General features: G+C 48.4%; 2 protein-coding genes across 13 annotated transcripts in view; one reads left to right on the forward strand and one right to left on the reverse strand.

Annotated features, from left to right (window-relative positions):
- Positions 1–21,514, reverse strand: part of VPS16 (VPS16 core subunit of CORVET and HOPS complexes) — a 44,980-nt gene extending 23,466 nt beyond the window's left edge. For 2 of the 3 annotated variants that reach the window (XM_074004887.1, XM_005568502.5), the window contains exon 1: positions 3,069–3,196. Coding sequence is in view for 2 of the 3 variants with exons in the window: in XM_005568502.5 (XP_005568559.1) it covers positions 3,069–3,121 (53 nt within the window). In the remaining variant the exon portion in view is untranslated. Of the gene's footprint in view, positions 1–3,068; positions 3,197–20,942 lie in introns of those variants that run through there. The other variant, XM_065522853.2, reaches the window with a different exon arrangement.
- Positions 2,736–8,580, forward strand: PCED1A (PC-esterase domain containing 1A). 10 transcript variants are annotated; one of them, XM_005568499.4, is made up of 8 exons: positions 2,736–3,030; positions 3,956–4,100; positions 4,623–4,702; positions 4,812–5,050; positions 5,150–5,300; positions 5,418–5,664; positions 7,580–7,855; positions 8,185–8,580. In XM_005568499.4, the coding sequence occupies exons 2-8, from the start codon at positions 3,977–3,979 to the stop codon at positions 8,430–8,432; spliced, it is 1,365 nt and encodes a 454-aa protein (XP_005568556.1). In that variant the 5' UTR covers positions 2,736–3,030; positions 3,956–3,976; the 3' UTR covers positions 8,433–8,580. The 10 variants fall into 10 exon arrangements, 8 of the variants coding, with proteins under 8 accessions (XP_005568556.1, XP_073861023.1, XP_005568555.1 ...); XM_005568498.4 differs by lacking the exon at positions 2,736–3,030 and adding an exon at positions 3,217–3,686; XM_065522881.1 differs by lacking the exon at positions 2,736–3,030 and adding an exon at positions 3,217–3,686 and having other exon boundaries at positions 7,784–7,855.
- Positions 21,515–21,538: the final 24 nt, after the last annotated feature.

A 21,538-nucleotide genomic window follows, 5' to 3' on the forward strand; every position in this document is an offset into this window, starting at 1 on the left:
ACTAAGTACTTGCTCTTAAAGCATTTCCACTCTGGTGGAAGAGGCAAAACATGCCCTTATATTTTTCTGTTAACCTCCCCACCCCCAAAACTGTATTTTTTTAACAGGGGTCTAGAACCTCTTCGGGTTCAAAGCCTGACTCCACTAGTCAATAGCTGTGTAACCTGGTCACTAGTTGTATAACCTGGCCTCTCTGTGCCTCGGCTTCTTCATCAGTAAGACGGTATCTACCTCATGGGATTGTAAGGCTTAAGTAAGTTAAAACACATAAATTACTTAGCATAATGTTTAGTACATAAGAAAGGCTCAACAGCTGTTAGCAACTTAAAACATAAATATCCTCCCCAGCAAGCCTTAGACCCCTAATCCTTTCTGGCAGTACAGCGCAGGTAAGAGTAGGTTAATCATTCAGGTTGTGTCTGTGGCATGCACCGAACACATACGTTATTTTAAAACCTTATTAACATGTCAACAAAGCAAAGACTACATCTGATAAATAAGAGCTCTGTGATAATGAGGTCACTGTCTGCAGTACTCTTTGATTTAATAAGCCCGGGTAGGCAACAGGTATCTTCAAAATAATACAAGTAAAGTTGATATTTTAAAAGCGAATGTTGTATTAACTAGCTGGTGTGTAAATACTAAACGATATGGCTAACTTTGTCAGCTGATATCCCTTCTCCACAGAAACAAGTTGAAATAATTTCCTACTGATTTTATGGATTTTTAACAAAGTTTTTGCAATTTTTTCATATTGCACAGGCATATTTCTTTTTTTTTTTTTCCCCCAAGACGGAGTCTTGCTCTGTTGCCCAGGCAACATTACAGTGGTGTGATCTTGGCTCACTGCAACCTCCACCTCCCAGGTTCAAGCAATTCTCCTGCCTCAGCTTCCTGAGTAGCTGGGACTACACGTGCACGCCACCATGCCCGGCAAATTTTTGTACTTCTAGTAGAGACGGAGTTTCATCATGTTGGCCAGGCTGATCTCGAACTCTTGACCTCGTGATCCGCCTGCCTCAGTCTCCCACAGTGCTGGGATTACAGGTGTGAGCCACTGCGCTCGGCCAATTGCACAGGCATATTTATAAGAGAGAATTACAAATAAACAACAAATGCAACAGGTCTGTAAAAACTGCCACAGGGCACTTGTCTATCTAGGAAGTATATCACATTAGGTACCAAAAATTACATTTAAAAGTTTTAATATGTCAATGAGAATGGTATATAGTTTCATTAGCACAAACAAATGTCTTCTATTTAAGACTCCCATGGATGTCTTTGTGATCTTTACTTGCAATCAATAAATATATATATGTATATTTTTTGAGACAGTGTCTCGCTCTGTTGCCTGGACTGGAATTCAATGGCGGGATCTCGGCTCCCTGCAACCTCTGCCTCCCAGGTTCAAGCGATTCTCCTGCCTCAGCCTCCCAAGTACCCGGGATTACAAGCACCTGCCATCATGTCCTGCTAATTTTTGTAGAGATAGGGTTTCACCATGTTGGTTAGGCTGGTCTCAAACTCCTGACCTCTGGTGATTCCCCCACCTCGGCCTCCCAAAGTGCTGGGATTACAGGCATGAGCCACTGCGCCCAGCCTAAAATAACATTTTTAATTTTTCAGAGGGAGTATGCTATGTTGCCCAGGCTGGAGTGCAGTGGCTATTCACAGGAGCTATCACTGGTCCCTACACTCTCAAACTTTTGGGCTCCAGTGATTCTCCTGCCTCAGCCTCTCCAGTAGCTGGGACTATAGGCACATGCCACAAAGCTCGGCCCAATAAAATATTTTTTAAAAACTTTAATGGGCAATTATTACATAGCAAGCACTGTTCTAAATATGCACTGGTGATAAAGAGAGGCAAGAAACATGCTTTTGGCCCAGCTCAGTGGCTCATGCCTATAATCCCAGTACTCTGGGAGGCCGAGGTGGATAGATTGCTTAAGGTCAGAAGTTCAAAACCAGCCTGGCCACCATGGTGAAATCCCAGCTCTACCAAAAAATACAAAAATTAGCCAGGTGTGGTGGCGGGAGCCTGTAGTCTCAGCCACTCGGGAGGCGGAGGTTGCAGTGAGTCGAGTGCCACTGCACTCCAGCCTGGGCGACAGAGCAAGACTGTTTAAAAAAAAAAAAAAGTTTTCAGCCCTGAAGGAGCCTGGTTTAGCAGAAGAAACCTATACAAATGTCGCCTAAACATACAAATAGGCCATAACTAACAGACCCTAGCACTGAGCCCAGTGAGGCCCACAGGATTCTATTGGGGGAGAATTAGGCACAGTTCCAAAAAGAACCCTTGAACTAAGTCAAGAAGGATGCGCAAAATTCTTCAGTGAGATAGAGAAATGGCAGGGTCCACAAAAACTGCAGACTGGTTGGGGCCTTGTAATTCTGCGCAGCTGGAACGCAAGGTTTGGGTAGGAGAGCGGTAGATGACGGTGGACAGACAAACAGGGGCGGCCTTATAGATAACATGTTCCACGAGAAGTTCGTAGTTTTTCCTAATTAGGGAAGCTATGGGAAAATCCTAATCTGGGTAGCGACGTAACGAGTTTACACTTTAGAAAGATCCGTGGTTTAGGACTCTACAACTCCCATGGGAGGGCTGCCCTAAGCCAGGGGTTCTCACTTCCGCTGTTCCGGGATTCACGGACGACTCGCCCCTTTTTCCCAGTCTTGGTCAGCACTGTTACCCCGCCCGCCGTGCGATCCCGCCCCCCTCGGAGCGCCCCTGTGGTCTGACTTCAGCAGCACTTTCCGGCAGGAGACTGGGCACTCGCTGTCACCCGCGAGCTGCCTCCCTCAACGAGATCTGAGCATCTTTCCGGAGGCTAACAGACCTGGGCTTCGAGTGACCACTGTGCTTGCCTCAGTGTCCTTTTCTGGAGCAGGGGAAGGCCCGGCTCCCTGCCCAAAAGCGGCTGTGCGCTAAGTGGCATACGCTCGGGGAGAGCCGGGGCGGGCAGACCCCAGCGCCAGTAGTGACGGGGGCGAGCGCCGCCGGGAGACTCCAGCCCGCGGGCGAGCGGGGTAAGCCAGGCCGTGGGCGGGAGGACGGGGCAGCTCACCGGTAAAAAGCAGAGTCCCCGAGTGGGTTCCAGTTCGCCGTGTAGCAGTCCATGGCTGGTGCAAACGGCAGCTGGGAAGCGCCGAGGGGATACCCACCTAGAGCGGGCTCCAGGCCGGCACTTCCGCTTCCGCCCCTCCGGGTCACGTGGCGAGGCCGCCGCCGCTGCCATCACCACTGTGGGCAACCTCACTTGGCCGCCGCCGCCGCGACCCCCGCCCGTAACTGGGCTTCGCGCCCGCCAAGTGGGCCCAGCCCTGGCTCCTGCACCCTGTCGCGGCCACCTCCATCGCCTTGCTTTCCCTTCGAGCACTGGGGGTCGCTCAGGGCGGGACATGGGTGAACGGAAGTGGAAGCTGTGAGCGTCGCAGCCCGAGGCGCTGAGGCCTGAGGCGCCGTCGGGGCCACCGCGACGCTCGCATGGAGAGCGCTGGGTGCTGGGCTGCGCGCCGACGGCTAACCCGGACCCACGGTCTCTGCGGGGCGGGAGGTTTGCAGAACCGACTGGCCGACCGGGGAGCGGGAACATGAGGCTTGGCCAGGAGCCCGCTGCGGGCCAGGCGCGCGGTGCGCAGGCCTAACCGGGTCGCGGGTGAACACCGCGGAGCCCCGGGACTTGGTAATTGGCGCGAGAGGGCGCGCGCATGCGCGGGACGGCGGCGGGCACGTGGCGAGGCTCAGGGTGGCGCCGCGCGGGAAGCTCTGCAGTGCCCTGGAGGCCTGCTGGCTGGACGACCCTCTGCCGCTGGTACCAAGTGTGACCAAGGCTGGCGCCACCATGGCTCTGCCGCCGTCATCTCCTCCCTTTAGCATTGAGCAGCCCCAGAGGGGCTAGCCCTGAGGCCGACCTGCCCTGAGTCCCCACCATCATGTGGCCTCTCCCTGCAGCCTGTCGTTGTTGGTGGCGGCATGGTCTTCTGTCTGTCGAGCGAGGAACCGCGCCGCCCGCTGCGAAGCGACATGGTCCACTTCCAGGCCTCGGAAGTCCAGCAGCTGCTACACAACAAGTTCGTGGTCATCTTGGGGGACTCCAGTGAGTGCCTCTTCTAGGGTGACGCTTCCAGTCCCACACCTTGCAGCCTGTTCAGTGTGTCTGGACCATTTGTCTCCATCTCACATCTCCTGTCTGTCCTCTGGTCTGTTCTTGTCCAGTAGGTTTTCTCTTTTTATGTCCCACACATCTTCCACAGGTGTTCTGAAAGGTGTAATAACCTGTGCACTTTTTAGCCCATCCTTGCTCAGCATTTCTCGCCCTGACAGCCCCCCATACTTTCCGTCATTAAAGCGTTGCATTGTGTAGTGTGTCTCCCGGGTGACTTGGCCGACTTAATTTCTGCCAGGTGATCTTGGGTCACTGTATACTGCTGGCCGGGAGGCACAGCGAACAGAGCCAATGCCAGGACTTTTTAACCTCATCTTTTCTCCTGCGTCTAAGTCAACACTCCACGGAGCTGGTGTTGGGCAGCTCAGCCCTGGGAAAATGGGATCCTGGACTTGGAAGGAGCTGGGGCAGGCTGAGGTCTGCCTCAGCCTTGGGATCTCTGTCTCCTCCCAGTTCAGCGGGCTGTGTACAAGGACCTGGTGCTCTTGCTCCAGAAAGACTCACTGCTCACAGCTGCCCAGCTGAAAGCCAAGGTGAGGGAAGCTTGGTGGCCATGTCAGTGGTGGGTGGGCACAGACCCTGGCCTGGCAGGGTTCTCCTCCCTGGCATGGGTCTGACCAGTAGGGTGGGGGGGGTGGGTAGGGGGAGCTGAGCTTTGAACAGGACCAGCTGGTGGCTGGGGGCCAGCTGGGCGAGCTACACAACGGGACACAGTACCGTGAGGTCCGCCAGTTCTGCTCGGGCTCTGGCCACCACCTTGTGCGCTTCTACTTCCTCACTCGTGTTTACTCCGAGTACCTTGAGGATGTTCTGGAAGAGCTGACATATGGACCTGCTCCGGACCTGGTGATCATCAACTCCTGCCTCTGGGATCTCTCCAGGTTGGGGCAAGGGAAAGGGAAATACCAGTTGGGGATGAAAGTATGGCTCAGAGGCGGTCCTCCCCTGTGCTCTTGCCCACCCTGTGTGTTACCCAACAGATATGGTCGCTGCTCAATGGAGAGCTACCGCAAGAACCTGGAGCGGGTGTTTGTGCGCATGGACCAAGTATTGCCAGACTCCTGCCTGCTGGTGTGGAACATGGCGATGCCCCTCGGGGAGCGTATCACTGGGGGTTTCCTCCTGCCAGAGGCAAGTGACTGAGGCCCATCAGGACAAGAGATGGGACAGCAGGCTGGTAGATAGGACACCCTGCTTTCCGACCCTGCTTCATTCTGTGGCTCTTAGAGGGTGCACTTTCTCACTCAGCTCCAGCCCCTGGCAGGCTCTCTGCGGCGGGATGTGGTTGAAGGGAACTTCTACAGTGCTACGCTGGCTGGGGACCACTGCTTTGATGTCCTAGATCTCCACTTTCATTTCCGGCATGCGGTACAGCACCGTCATCGGGATGGTGTCCACTGGGACCAGCATGCGCACCGCCACCTCTCACACCTGCTTCTGACCCATGTGGCTGACGCCTGGGGTGTGGAGCTGCCCAAGCGTGACTATCCCCCTGGTGAGCCCTACCATAAGTGGGGGGGATAGTGATGCACCGGGGCCCTCAGAGGACAGGGCTCAGAACCAGACTGGGACAGAGCCACTCAAGGGAAGTAGAGGTCCCTTGAAGGACCCCTGTGTCTTTTGCATGCACTTTCCTCAACCCCTGAGGAGGGTTAGATCACCAGAACAATATTCTTGTCCAAGTTCCAGTTTTCTGCAGTCTGGCTGTGTAGTCCTTTCTGTATGTTAGAAGGAGCTTATACAAGTATTGACCACACAAGGCAGCATGTTGCAAGAGTCCTACCCAACAGATTAACAGGAAAGAAATGGGGCATGGGTGTGAGGAGTGAAAAGACAGGGAGGAAGGGCCATCCAGGCAGTGTGACAGAAGCAAGGAAGCCCACAGCTTGGGGGGTGGGGGTGCAGTCAGCTGGCAGGGTGTGGAACAGGTGTGTTGCATCGGGAAGGCCAGCCTTATGGACTCGGGCTCAATGGGCAGTGTTCCATAGGCTTCTTAGTTCGGCCTCAGAGTCCCAGTGTGACTGGTGCAGCTTGGTGTAGCTCTCCTCTGTCCCCATCTCTGGGTCATTGGTGGAGGCTTCTGAGGGCCCCACTCCTCCTTGTTTTGAGGCACTGCTCCCCATCATATCTCAACTGTAACACTCTGCTGCAGAACCTCGGTTTCCATGTCAACGTCCCAGTCCCTGCATGCACACAAAGGGGGCACCGTGGCTGATTGTCTCCATGGCTGCTTCTCCTCTGCATCATGTCCTTAAAGGGCAAGTTTCCTGCTGCCCTTGTTGACAACTCACCCCTTTCAGCCCCAGTGTCTAGCACAATTTCCCTGTACACAGTATCAACAGAATTGTATTTGTTGAATGGGAGGCACGAGTCATGTTAGAAGGCCGATTGTAGCAGCACAAGAGGATGTGGGGGTGCAGAGAATCCAAGAATATCGTAGAACAGACCTGTAGCACTTGGTAGGCAGGAGTTGGAGCATCAGGGAAGTGAATTCAGATTTTAGTTAAACATCTCAATTTTCTTGTTTAGATGTAATAATTAATCCCCAGCAAATGACGGGATGCTCTGAAGGTTGTAAGGCTAGTTTTGATGGCTTAGGCCTTTGAAATCCAATTTGGAGCTATAGAAGTTAGAGCCATGAAAAGGGAGAGTTGATTTGGGGTGGGAGGATGAGTCGGTAAGTTTGGTCACAGCAGATTTATTTGAGGTACGTTGGAAATACAGAGTAGGTTTGCAGTCATTGGTACCCAGCAGAGAGATTAAAACTGAGGACACAATGGGAACTGTGAGGGAGACAGAACGATGCTCACACTTTGGATTGGCAGGAAAGGGGCTGTGGCGGAAACAAAAGGAGATGAGGGCAGGGGCACTTTTAGGAAGGACTGAGGCTACTGGTGATGTCACATGACTGTTGAGAAGAAGGGAATTTGTTAGCAAGTGGTTACATTTAGTAGGAAAAGTGTTGAGAGCATGGATTTGGATTAAAAGGGGGTGAGCAATTGAGGAGGAAATGAAAATTGGGCAAAACATTCCTTTTGGAAGTTTGGATGGTAAAGGGAAGTTGTTGGTGAAGGGAATAACAGGATCTTTATGTTTGGCTTATTTACTGGTCTATGGGGAGGAGGTGGGAGAGGAAAAAGTTAGATACAGGACCTGGGCAAACAAAGAAGGCTCTGGAGGAAAGTGTGAGGTCAGAACAAAGGTAGGTCTGAGAGGTAAGAGAAAAGGAACACACCTTGGGCTCGGCCTGAAATGAGAGGGAATGAGGAAAACTGGGTAGAGGGCAAGGGTGCTCCAGCCTGGTGGCTCTGCTCTCCAAGAGGAAGGAATAGAGCGTTAGAAGTGTGGACGGCCAGAGTTCAGGGCAGCCTGGCTCCCAAGCCTACCTAAAACAACCATCCCATTCCTAGACCCGTGGATTGAGGACTGGGCAGAGATGAATCATCCATTCCAGGGAAGCCATAGGCAGACCCCAGACTTCGGGGAGCACCTGGCCTTGCTCCCACCCCCACCCTCTCCTTTGCCCCCTCCCATGCCTTTTCCCTACCCACTTCCTCAGCCCTCGCCACCTCCCCTCTTCCCACCCCTGCCCCAGGATACCCCTTTTTTCCCAGGCCAGCCCTTCCCACCCCATGAATTCTTCAACTATAATCCAGTGGAGGACTTCTCGATGCCACCCCACTTAGGTAGGTGCCTCTGCAGCTCCCCTACCCTCTTGTACCTCCCCCTACCCAGCCTCTTATGCCTAGGTGAGCTGAGAGGAGTTGGGTAGCTCCTTGTGCCTCTAATACTGGGTTTGGTCACAGCAGTCCCTGAGTCTGAAACATCATCTGTAGGCTCATTAATCAGCTCACTGGTTGTCACTATTTCACCGTCTGAAGGTAGGGGAAGGGCTATCCCTTTTTTGTAGATAGGGAAACACAGAAGCTCACCTGGAGGACAAGAGTTGCTTGAAGGCAGAGCTGCACTTACTCTGGCCAGAAGCCAGCTCTTATAATGACTGGTTTTTTTGTAGGATGTGGCCCTCGAGTGAACTTTGTGCCTGGCCCTCTGCCACCTCCAATCCCTGGCCCTAATCCCCATGGTCAGCACTGGGGCCCAGTGGTCCATCGGGGGATGCCACGCTATGTTCCTAACAGCCCCTACCATGTGCGGAGAATGGGAGGGCCCTGCAGGCAGCGGCTCAGACACTCAGAGAGACTGATCCACACATACAAACTGGACAGACGGCCTCCTGCCCATTCGGGGACATGGCCTGGGTAGACTGGATCTTGGGCTGGGACTGGATGTGCCAATGGCCCTGCAGGGCCTGCCTGGCACCTCAGGTACTGGGCTAGGGTGTCTGCTATGCCTGGTATTGTTCTTGTCCATTGCTGTCACCAATAAAGGCATGGAAGAACAGAGTGACAAATTCCTGTGTGAAGTGGATATCCCAAACCATGATCTTAAGAGTGGGGGAGGTTGCATCTGGGCTTTGTCCGACATGGGGCCTTTGACCCCACACTATTTAGAAATCATTGAATGTGCCTTCCTGTCTCACTGATTTCTACCCTCACCAGAACATGTGTATTTAACAGAGATTCTGGAGGGGTCCCCTATTGTCAGCACCTCTTTGAGATTGGGGAAAAATCAAGGGCTGAATGGAAATTGTCAATATTTTGTATGGAATTTTGGATCTGGCTAGTTCTTACTTGTACCTCCCGGTCTCATGCATTCGCGTGTATATTCATTATTCATCTACCCCTAAAGATACGAAAATGCATAACCTTATCTTGCATAATTCTTGGCACATATGGACACACAGTAAGTGGTTAGAATTAAACCAGAAACTCCCAAACCCAAGTGGGAGACGTATTCGAAACTTTTTTTTTTTTTTTTTTTTGAGATGGAGTCTCGCTCAGGCTGGAGTTTAGTGGGGTGATCTCAGCTCACTGCAACCTCTACCTCCTGGGTTCAAGCAATTCTTCTGCCTCAGCCTCCCAAGTAGCTGTGACTACAGGTACACACCACCATGCCCAGCTAGTTTTTGTATTTTTAGTAGAGGGGATTTCACCATGTTGGCCAGGACGAGCTCGATCTCTTGACCTCGTGATCCGCCCACCTCAGCCTCCCAAAGTGCTGGGATTACAGGCGTGAGCCACCGCGCCTGGCCTCTATTGGAAACTTCTAACTTGGTTGATGAGATATGCAATGGAAGGAAAGAGAACACAGACCAACCTCTTTGGTTCTGGTGGTAAGACAGAAAAGGAGCCGAGGGAGACAAAATCCAAGGTGGGTGCCGGGGTGGGGTGGTGGTAGAGAGGCTATTTTAAGTTCCATGCAGAAGTTAAAACCAGGGAGGTACAGGATTTCAGCTTTAACAGGTAGTCTTGATCCTAGGTTCATGACCCTACAGAGAATGTCAGTAGTAGAGTGTGAGCTAAAATGTGGGCTGGTGTGAGGGATGGAGCATGGCAGTGCACTGATAAGTGATGTGAGGGCAGAAATATAAGGTAACATGAAGACCCCATAAATAATTTTGAAGTAGAATGGATAGAAGAGAAGGATGTAGCCGGGCGCGGTGGCCCACGCCTATAATCCCAGCACTTTGTTAGGCCAAGACGGGCGGATCACAAGGTCAGATCGAGACCATCCTGGCTAAGGCGGTGAAACCCCATCTCTACTAAAAACACAAAAAGATAGCTGGGCGTGGTGGCGGGCGCTTGTAGTCCCAGCTACTCTGGAGGCTGAGGCAGGAGAATGGCGTGAACCCGGGAGGCGGAGCTTGCAGTGAGCTGAGATCGTGGGGCTGCACTCCAGCCTGGGCGACAAGTAAAACTCAGTCTCAAAAAAAGAGAAGGATGCAGAATTCTTGCGTTAACTTTCCATACTTAATAATGAAATGTTACCTTGTTAAAGGACATAACATCTCACACAAAAGGAGATAGAAATAGCAGACCAGAAAAGTGTTGATCCTTGCTAGCCATCTACTAGACTAAATGCAAATGAAGGGAAGCTAATGAATCAACACACTGGTGCTGGAAACTCCGCAGACAATATGACTTAATAAAACTCTTTAGTGGCCGGGCGCGGTGGCTCAAGCCTGTAATCCCAGCACTTTGGGAGGCCGAGACGGACGGATCACGAAGTCAGGAGATCGAGACCATCCTGGCTAACCCGGTGAAACCCCGTCTCTACTAAAAAAATACAAAAAACTAGCCGGGTGAGGTGGCGGGCGCCTGTAGTCCCAGCTACTTGGGAGGCTGAGGCAGGAGAATGGCGTAAACCCGGGAGGCGGAGCTTGCAGTGAGCTGAGATCCGGCCACTGCACTCCAGCCTGGGCGACAGAGCGAGACTCCGTCTCAAAAAAAAAAAAAACAAAAAAACCCTTTAGAGGAACCAAATGAGACAGTGTACAAAAGTATTGGCACAGTTCCTGAAACTTTTAAATTCAGCTTTCTCTGGTATAAACAGAAAGGAGAAGGGACATACCAAAATGAAAGAAAGCTTCTTGTTAGATAAGAGTTTTAATCATTATTTGCAACATTTGATTTTTTTAATTTATTTTTTCACTTTTTTTTTTTAATATGAAAACAAGGTCTTGCTATGTTGCCCAGACTGGCCTTGAACTCCTTACCTCAAGCAATCCTCCCACCTTGGCTTCCCAAAGTACTGAGACAACAGATGTGAGCCACCGTGCTCAGCCCCCAAATTGATTTTTTTCTTTAACAAAAACCCATCCTTGGAGCAGCCCTCTTCAGCTGTATCCAGTTTGCCCAATCCCTTGTCACTCTGCCCTTCCTTCTCAAAATCCTTTTCTCTCTTCAGACACCTTTGTACCTCTGATTCTGGGGCTTCCTGGTATTGCTGGAGAAAACTACACCTGGATTGATTTTCAGGAAAAAGTAATTTGAGTGACACAGCCTCAGTGAGATCTCTGTTGTTTCCCGTCCTGTTCTCCAGGAATCCTGTCACCTTCCCTACTGAGCCTAGCCAAGGCTTTTTCACTTGCTTCAAACCCTATCCCAGATCTGGAGCTTTCACACTAAGAAAACTGGAGAATCTTCAAATGTGCTCAATATCCCCTTCATTCTACTGCCATACATACATATGAACACACACACACACACACACACACACACACACACACACACAGAGAGAGAGACAGAGACAGAGACAGACAGACAAGGTATCTGTTGTCCAGGATGGAATGCAGTGGTGCCATCACAGCTCACTGCAACATCTGCCTCCCAGGCTCAAGTGATCCTCCCACCTTAGCCTCCCAAATAGTTGGGACTACAGGCACACACCACCATGCCCAGCTTATTGATTGAATGATTGATTGATTGGTAGAGATGGGGTTTCATCATGTTGCCCAGGCTGGTCACAAACTCCTGGGCTTAAGTGATGTGCCTGCCTCAGCCTCCCGAAGTGCTAGGATTATAGGTGTGAGCCACCATGCTTAGCCTTACCTCCATATTTTTAGTTTCCACCCCATTTTGCTATGTGGCTGGCATGGCCCACGGTGCCATGTCCCAACTGCAATGTCCCAACACCTTTGTCCTTAAAACTTTCTTACACTCCTTTAACATTTGTGGAAATAGCTTAATCTCTTTAAACTTGAAATTTATCATAAGAATAGAATAAAGAGGCCAGGTGCAGTGGGTCACGCCTGTAATCCCAGTACTTTGGGAGGCTGAGGCGGGCAGATCACAAGGTCAGGAGTTCGAGACTATCCTGGCTAATACGTGAAACCCTGTCTCTATTAAAAATACAAAAAATTAGCTGGGTGTGGTGGTGGGCACCTGTAGTCCCAGCTATTCGGGAGGCTAAGGCAGGAGAATGGCATGAACTCGGGAGGTGGAGCTTACAGTGAGCTGAGATCGCGCCACTGCACTCCAGCTTGGATGACAGAGTGAGACTACATCTCAAAAGGAAAAAAAAGAATAGAATAAATGTTGCTCAGTTTGTTGTCATATAAGCATATGGTACAAAACACTTAAAAATTTGACTCCTCGATTATAGATTTTATTCAGTCCCGACTGGGAAGCAAGAAACTTATATAAATAGCCTTATATGAGTTATCACTTAACATTTAAATCATTTCCCTTTTTTTCCTTTTTTTTTTTTTCTGAGATGTGAAAATAATGGAAATCTTAAGTTGCCCCGGTATGTAGGCCCACTATTTGCTAGTTAAGCAAGAGAGAACTCAAACTTCATTGTCTCAAATACCATTCATATTTGACCATTGACAGATCATTTAATAAGACAATCTTACATTGACTTCCTGTCATTCATGGAATTGGTTTTAAAGAATGGACTCTGTATCCATTCATTTGCCATACCAAGATATTCCTGAAAGGAGTTAAAGATGCATGAGCACTTCAGTTGTGATGTCAGCACTTATTTTCCAGGAAAAAAAAAAAATTCTCTTTAAGAAAAGTAAAACTTCAGCCAGGCGCTGTGGCTCACGCCTGCAACCTCAACCCTTTGGGAGGCTGAGGCGGGTGAATCACATGAGGTCAGGAGTTCAAGACCAGCCTGACCAACATGGTGAAACCCTGTCTCTACTAAAAATACAAAAATTAGCCGAGTGTGATGGAGAATACCTGTAATCCCACGCTACTTGGGAGGCTGAGGTAGAAGAATCTCTTCAGCCAGGAGGCAGAGGTTGCGGTGAGCCAATATCACGCCACTACAAGAGCCTGGGCAACAAGAGCGAAACTCCCTCTCAAAAAAAAAAAAAAAAGCCAGGTGTGGTGGTGCATGCCTGTAATCCCAGCTACTTGGGAGGCTGAGGTAGGAGAATCACATGAGCCCAGGAGGCAGAGGTTGCAGTGTGAGCTGAGACCATGCCACTGCACTGCACTCCAGCCTGGGCAACAAGAGCGAAACTCCATCTCAAAAAAAAAAAAAAAAACAAGAACGACAAAAAAAATTAGCTGGGCATGGTGGTGCGTGCCTGTAATCCTAGCTACTCGAGAGGCTGAAGCAGGAGAATTGCTTGAACCTGGGAGGTGGAGGTTGCAGTGAGCCGAGATCGCGCCACTGTATCCCAGCCTGGGCAACAGAGCAAGACTCCATCTCAAAAAAAAAAAAAACAAAAAAACAAACAAACAAAAAAAACGGGTGCAGTGGCTCACGCCTGTAATCCCAGCACTTTGGGAGGCCGAGACAGGCGGATCACGAGGTCAGGAGATCGAGACCATCCTGACTGACATGGTGAAACACTGTCTCTACTGAAAATACAAAAATTAGCCGGGCGCGGTGGCAGGCGCCTATAGTCCCAGCTACACGAGAGGCTGAGGCAGGAGAATGGCGTGAACCTGGGAGGCGGAGCTTGCAGTGAGTGGAGATCGCGCCACTGCACTCCAGCCTGGGCAACAGCGTGAGACTCCGTCTCAAAAAAAAAAAAAAAAAAAAAAAAAAAAAAAAGAAAGAAAAGTAAAACTTGGCCAGGTGCAGTGGCTTATACCTGTAATCCCAGCACTTTGGAAGCCTGAGGCAGGTATATCACTGGAGATCAGGAGTTTGAGACCAGCCTGGCCAACATGATGAAACCCTGTCTCTACCACAAATATAAAAATTAGTCAGGCGTCATGGCACACGCCTGTAATCCCAGCTACTTGGGAGGCTGAGGCAGGAGAATTGCTTGAGCCCAGGTGACAGAGGCTGCAGTGAGCCAAGAGCACGCCCCTGCACTCCAGTCTGGGCAACAAGAGCGAAACCCCATCTTTAATAATAATTATAACAACAATATAAACGGAAGTTTCCCAGCAAAAGTAGATAACTTGCCTTCTGTTGCATTACCCAGTTTCCTGCCTAGGTTGTGTGTTTAGTACAGTATTGAAGTACATCTAAACAGGTACATCAGTGAAAGATAAACTCTGATTGCAAAGAAATGAGCCTATTGTTTAAAAAAAAAAAAAAAAAAAACTTGCTTGGTCCAGGCACGATGGCTTACGCCTGTAATCCCAGCACTTCGGGAGGCTAAGGCGGGCGGATCACGGGATCAGGAGACTGAGACCATCCTGGGTAACACGGTGAAACCCCATCTCTAAAATACAAAAAGTTAGCCGGGCGTGGTGGCAGGCACCTGTAGTCCCAGCTACTCGGGAGGCTGAGGCAGAAGAATGGCGTGAATCCGGGAGGCGGAGCTTGCAGTGAACCGAGATGGCACCACTGCACTCCAGCCCGGGTGACAAAGCAAGATTCCTCTCAAAAATACAAAACAAAACCTGCTTGGCCAGGTGTGGTGGCTGACACCTGTAAACTCAGCGCTTTGGAAGGCTGAGGTGGGAGGATCACTTGAAGGCAGAAGTTCAAGACCAGTCTGGGCAACAAAGTGACACCCTCTCCCACCTTCGACTCTACAAAAAATAAAAAATAAATTATCTGGGTGTAGTGGTGGATACCTGTAGTCCCAGTTACATGGGAGGCTGAGACAGGAGGATCACTTGGGCCCAGAAGTTTGAGGCTGTGGTGACCCATGATTCCACCACTGCACTCCAGCCTGGGTGACAAAATGAGACCCTGTCTCTAAAAAACAAAACAAAAACCTTCTTTACTGAAGTGGGATTGACATGCAATAGACTTCACATACAAGTTGATATATATATATATACACACACATCTATGAAATCATCACAATTAAGATAATGAAATTTATTCTTCTACCTCTTTATAATTCCTCCGTCATTCCTCCCCATAGCTTCCTCACATCCCCCTGCTCCTGTTCCCAAGCTATCATGGGTACTTACTGCTTTCTGTTACTATAGATCAGGTTGTATTTTCTAGAATTTTATATGGATGGAATCTTTCAATAGGTACTTCTTTCTTTCTTTATTATTATTATTTTTAAAATTTTACTTTAAGTTCCAGGATACAATTGCAGAACATACAGGCTTGTTACATAGGTATCCGTATGCCATGGTGGTTTGCTGTACCTGTCAACCGGTCATCTAGGTTTTGAGCCCCACATGCATTAGCTATTTGTCCTAATGCTGTCCTTCCCCTCACCACCAACCACCTACTGGCCCTGGTGTGTGTTGTTCCCCTCCCTCCCTATGTCCATGTGTTCTCATTGTTCAACTCCTACTTATGGGTACTCTTTTTTTTCATCTGGCATCTTTCACTCATCCTAATGAATGGGATTAATGGAACAACTGGAAATTCATCCATGTTGTATCAACAATTTATTCCTTTTTATAGCTGAATAGTATTCAGTTGTATGGATATATCAACATTTATCCATTCACCTATTGATGGACATTTGAGTTATTTTCAGCTTTTGACTATTATAAGTAAAGCTGCCATGAACATTTATAATACAAGTCTTTGTATGGACATATGTTTTCATTTTTACCTAAGAACGAAGTGGCTATATGGTAGGTGTATATTTAACATTTTAAGAAACTGCCAAACAATTTTTCAAAGTGATTCTACAATTTTACATTCCCACCAACAATGTATGAGAGTTGCAATTCCTCCACATCCTTGCCAGCACTTGGTATGATCAGTCTTTTTAATATTAGCCGTTCCAATAGATGGGTAGTGGTATCCCCATTATGGTTTTAGTTCACATTTTTCTAATGACCAGTGATGTTGAACATCTTTTCATGTGCTTATTTTTCATCTATATATCTTCTTCTGTTAAGTATTTTTTCACATTTTTCTCTCTCTTTCTCTCTATCCACCTTTTTACATATTGGACTTTGAGAGTTCTTTATTCTGGATACAAGTATTTTATCAGATATGATCTGAAAATACTTTCTTCCAGTCTGTGGCTTGGGTTCTTTTTTTCTTTTTCTTTTTTTTTTTTTGAGACGGAGTCTCGCTCTGTCGCCCAGGCTGGAGTGCAGTGGCCGGATCTCAGCTCACTGCAAGCTCCGCCTCCCGGGTTCACGCCATTCTCCTGCCTCAGCCTCCCGAGTAGCTGGGACTATAGGCGCCCGCCACCTCGCCCGGCTAGTTTTTTGTATTTTTTAGTAGAGACGGGGTTTCACCGTTTTAGCCAGGATGGTCTCGATCTCCTGACCTCGTGATCCGCCCGTCTCGGCCTCCCAAAGTGCTGGGATTACAGGCGTGAGCCACCGCGCCCGGCCAGGTTCTTTTTTTCTTAACAATGTCTTTTCAAGAACAGAAGTTTTTAATTTTGATAAAGTACAGTTAATCAAATTTTTCTTTCAGATTTTGGATTGTGCTTTTGGTGTCATATCTAAGAAATCTTTGCCTAATCCAAGGTTACTACTATTTGTTTTCTGTGTTTTCTCTTAGAAAGTTTATAGTTTTTGGTTTTACATTTAGGTCTATGATCAAATATGAGTTTATTTTTGTTTATGTTTTGAGTTTTATTTTGTTTATGGTGTGAGGTATAAATTGAAATTCATTTTTATATGAATATACAATGGTTCAGCACCATTGGTTGAAGACTATTACCTTTGCACTTGCATTGAGACTCACTTGTTCATATATGTGTGGATCTAATTCTGGACTCTACTCTGTTCTACTGGTCTGTTTGTCTCTCTTTATACCAATACCACACTCTTTTGACTGTAGCTTTATGAAATCTTGACATTGGGAAGTGTTAGTCCTTCAACTTGGTCCTTTTTTTTTTTTTTTTTTTTGAGACAGACAGAATTTCGCTCTTATCTCCCAGGCTGGAGTGCAATGGTACGATCTCAGCTAACTACAACCTCCGCCTCCCGGGTTCAAGCGATTCTCCTGCCTCAGCCTCCAGAGTAGCTGGGATTACAGGCACACGCCAGTACACCTGGCTAATTTTTGTATTTTTAGTAGAGATGGGGTTTCACCATGTTGGCCAGGCTGATCTTGAACTCCTGACCTCCTCCAAGGTGATGTGCCCGCCTCAGCCTCCCAAAGTGCTAGGATTACAGGCTTGAGCCACCATGCCAGGCCTCAACTTTGTTCTTTATCAAAGTTATTTTGGCTCTTCTAGGTCCTTTACATTTCCATAGGAGTTTTAAAATCAGCTTGTCAATTCCTATAAAAATGCTGCTGGAGTTTTGATTGTGATTGTATTGAATATATGGATGAATTGGGGAAAATTGACATCTTAACAATATGTCTGACCCATATCTGACCCCATGCACAAAGTATTTCTCTCCACTTATTTAGGTCTTTAATTTTTCTCAGCAGTATTTTGTAGTTTTCAGTGTACAGGTCTTTCACATCTTTTGTCAGATTTACCCCTAAGTGCTTCATATTTTTCTATTATTGGAAGTAGTCACTTTAAAATGTTTTCTATTCTGATTGTTCATTGCAAGTACAGAAAATACAATTGATTTTTGTATATTGACCTTGTATCACAACCATGACTGTGTATACGTGTTAACTACCTTGTCAAATTCACTTCGTTCTAGTAACTTTTTTATAGATTTCTTTGGATTTTCTACATAGATGATTCTTTTGTCTACCAATAAAGACAGTTTTACTTACTGCTTTCCAATCTGTGTGCCTTTTATTTACATTTCTTGTGTTATTGCAGTGGCTGGGTCATTTAATACAATCATTGAATAGAAGTAGTGAGAGTGGACATTCTTGTTTCTGATCTTAGTTGGAAAGTATTCAGTTTTTCCACCATGAAGTAGCTGATACTACTACCATGATACTAGCTACAACTCTTTCATGGATGCCTTCTATCAAGTTGAGAATATTTCCTTTTATTCCTAGTTTGCTGAGAGCTTTTATCAAGAATAGATGTTGTATTTTATCAAATGCCTTTTCTGCAGTTATGGAAATGATCATATGGGCTTTTTTTTTTTTTTTTTTTTTGATAATTGGGTGAATTACATTAGTTGTTTTTTGGATGTTAAACCAAACTTGCATTCCTGGTTTTTAAAAGAAAAGGGGTTGTGCAGTTTGAAGATGATATAGTATTTCCTCTTCCTCTAAGAAATCACCCAAGCAAAAGTGAAAATGAGAAACAGAAATGCAAATATCATGTCTAATGAGACCTTGGAGAGCAGAAACTCCAAACAAATTAGGTGGACAGGTTGCAAAAAAAGCAGTGGAAATTGATATAAATTGATATAACAACTTTGGAGATGACTGGGCAACATTTACTAAAGTTGAACATTTGCATACTTTATGACCCAGCAATTCTGGTGCAAAAGAAATAAGTGACTCTGTCCACTGAAAGACTTAAAAATATTCATAGATGTTTTATTGATAGCCAAAACCTTGAAACAACCCAAATGTTCATCAACAAGAGAATGGATAAATTACTGTGTTTTCATACAATGGGATAGTCCACACTAATAAAAAAAGAACAAACTGGCCAACCGCCATGGCTCACACCTGTAACACAAGCACTTTAGGAAGCCGAGGCAGGTGGATTGCTTGAGTACAGGGGGTTTGAGACCAGCCTGGGCAATGTGGCAAAACCCTGTCTCTACACTAACAACAAGAAAAAAGTACAAAAAATTAGCCAGGCATGGTGATGGGTGCCTGTAGTCCCAGCTACTTGGGAGACTGAGGCTGGAGAATCGCTTGAATTCAGGAGGCAGAGGTTGCGGTGAGCTGAGATCATGCCACTGCACTCCAGCCTGGGCAACAGAGAGAGACTCCATCTCAAACAAAACAAAACCATAAAAGCAGTTTAATAAAAGAAACAAAAATGTAATTCACTGAATAAACAGAATACAGTAGAATAGTTCTCATAATATAGAAAAAGCAATTTTATAATTCAACATCCATTCTTGACCAAAATTGTTAGTAAACTAGGTCTTGAAAGAAATTTCTTTAACTGAATAAAAGTTAACTACCAGAAATCTACAACAATCTACATAATTCTTAATGGTGGAAACTTAGAAGCAAGCAGTTCATTTTAAATCAATATCAAGTCAAAGACATCTGTGAACAGCAGTTCTATTTGCCATTGTCTGGGAATCCCAGCTTGCACAGTAAGATGAGGAGCACACAGGAAGAGGCCCTAACCTGATAACATCTGTCCTTTAGATTGATGTGGTCTCTCAGTTTAGAGAGGTTCATAACTTTCATACATGTTACAAATATTTCGCAAGGATACAATGTCACATATTAATTTTAAAAACTGGTATTTTGTGGGTAAGACATTTGAAGACACAACCTGGAAAATATGATAGAACCAACAGATGTTAAATCAAGTTCTTTTAAGATGGAAAATATTTTCAAGGTAGGGAACTGTCACCGCAGAGTAACCCCAAATCTTTCAGCAAGCCCCAAAACCTGTGAAATTAACCAGTGTTCACAGTTGTGTTTGCTTTCAAAAACGGAGGCTGGAAGCCAGTAACCACAAACAAGCCACAAGATGAGAAGGGAGCTCAGCAGTGCTACCCTGACCTGAACCTGAATCCTCGCCTCATTACCATATTGTAATCTCTGCCCGGGGGAGGCGGGGGGCGGGGGCGGCGAGGGGATGAGCGGTGGAGGTGCACTTAGCCGGGGCACATAAAATGCTGGGGTGAAGGAGAGACTGCACACACTCCAGTTCTCCCTGGAAAGCCCCATCTTTCCAGGAATCCCCTCCCCCAGTCTCTGCCTACTACCCTAAGACATCTTACAAATCCCTCTTCGCCCTACCCCTTCCCTCAAGAAGGTGCTTTGATCTCAGGCTCCCCTTCTACATTCCTTGATCAGTGATAAAGTTTCTGCTCTGCTTAACCGAACCTGGTCTCATTTTATTGGCATGAACGGCACCAAGCAAGGAAAAAAACCTACTGGGATCCAAAACCCCCTTGAGGGTCGGTAACAGAATCAGTACAAAGGATGCAAGTATGAGCTCCAGAATACAGATGAAAATGCTCAGCAGAAAAACAAACAAAAAAACTTGTCGAAAAGTGGCTGCATCCAGACCCTGTCGGATCCTCACAAATGACAGCTTTTTACCTCAGGGCATTTGATAATATCAGGCTCAGGCTATGCCAGGAGTCAGAGTCCCAGCTCAGTTGGCTATATCGGGCTGTTCCTTCTCCAGGGTTCTCAGGAACTCTGCCGTCGATGCCTCGGGGTCTCTGGTGAGGGGGAGGGGCGGCAGGCCAGCGATTTGGGGCAAGGGGTGAGAGTCAACGAAGCTGCCACTGTGATGACAGTGGCCCTGAGATCCCTCTCCTTACCCTCCCGCCCCGCCGTAAGTGCTGGTGTCTTAGCCTGTGGGACATCCCTCCCCCCGCTCCCTCTTCCCACCCCCGCCAAGCCTGCCCCTTCCTTGCCAGAGCCAGAGGGCTCTCCTTGCGCGCCTTCCGTCCCCAGTCTGTTCGGCGAGTCCAGGGACATCGACGCTTCAGGGCCGCCAGCACATTCCCCGTGTGGATGCCCACGACCTCCCAACCGGGCCGAGCTTGGGATTTCCCTCCCAGCCTCGGACCCTGGTCTGTCCCTCTCTGCCTGAAGGTCGTCTTCGCCCTCGCCCCTCTCCGCGCGCTTGGGCCTGGGGGAGAGCAGTGCCCTCGGCGCTCCGCACCCCACGGCCGGCCTCCGGTGTCCTCACGGGGTCCCCACCGCAGGGGATCCCCCACCACGCCTTCCCCTGCCTCCAAGTAGCTGCTGTCTGACCAGGCGCTCCTGTCGCCTCAATGCATCCCGCCCGACGTGGCCCCTTCCCTCCCGACGCGTCTGTGACCACGGCCTCAATGACCTTGTCCCTGCCCCCGGGCGTTGGTCTAGCGCGCGCTGCACAGGCGTCCTCCCCCTCCCTGACGACCCTGTCTCCTCCTTCCTTCCCTGGGGCCGGCTGCCCCTCCCCACCCCAGCCTCACTCAGCCTCTCCCCGCCTACCCCTTTCTCTACGCTCACGAGTCTGAAGGAGAGCGGCCCCCTCGCTGTCTCCCGCAGCTGGCCCTTGGAGGTTCCTGGATGTCGCACGGCTTCCTCCTTTCCGGGACCCCTCTCCTTCCCTGAGTGGCCACTGACGCTCCATCTCTTGAAGGGTTACCCCTCAGCAGCTTGCGCCCCCTGACGCCGCCTTCCCTGTTCCTAGGGGCGGAGGGAAGCCCTATTGCCCACCCCCCACCCCCAGTATTCCCCAGCACGTGTGTGCACCGCTGTAGATCCCTTCTCTCCTTAGACTTAAGGCCCCTCTCGCTGACACCGCCTCCGCTCCGGTTCCTTATGCTCTCCTTGACCTTATTTTTCCGGCCAGGCCGAAGTTGTTGCTGGATCCCAGGCTCACAGTCCAATCCCATGAGAGCGGCCTACCGGGTGCGGTGGGGGAGGGCAAAGACATCCACGCAGCAGCAGAGGTCACATACAGGCCGATAGGAAGGCTCGCCCTTCTTGGCCCAAACCGAATGACTTAGAACTCCATCATTTCACCATGCCCATTCTCCCCAGACTTGAATTTTTAAGCCTTTTAACGCTAAATGGACGACTTTTTCTACTTTTAAAGGAAT

Source organism: Macaca fascicularis, chromosome 10, assembly GCF_037993035.2.
Source record: "Macaca fascicularis isolate 582-1 chromosome 10, T2T-MFA8v1.1".
Lineage (NCBI taxonomy): Eukaryota > Metazoa > Chordata > Mammalia > Primates > Cercopithecidae > Macaca > Macaca fascicularis.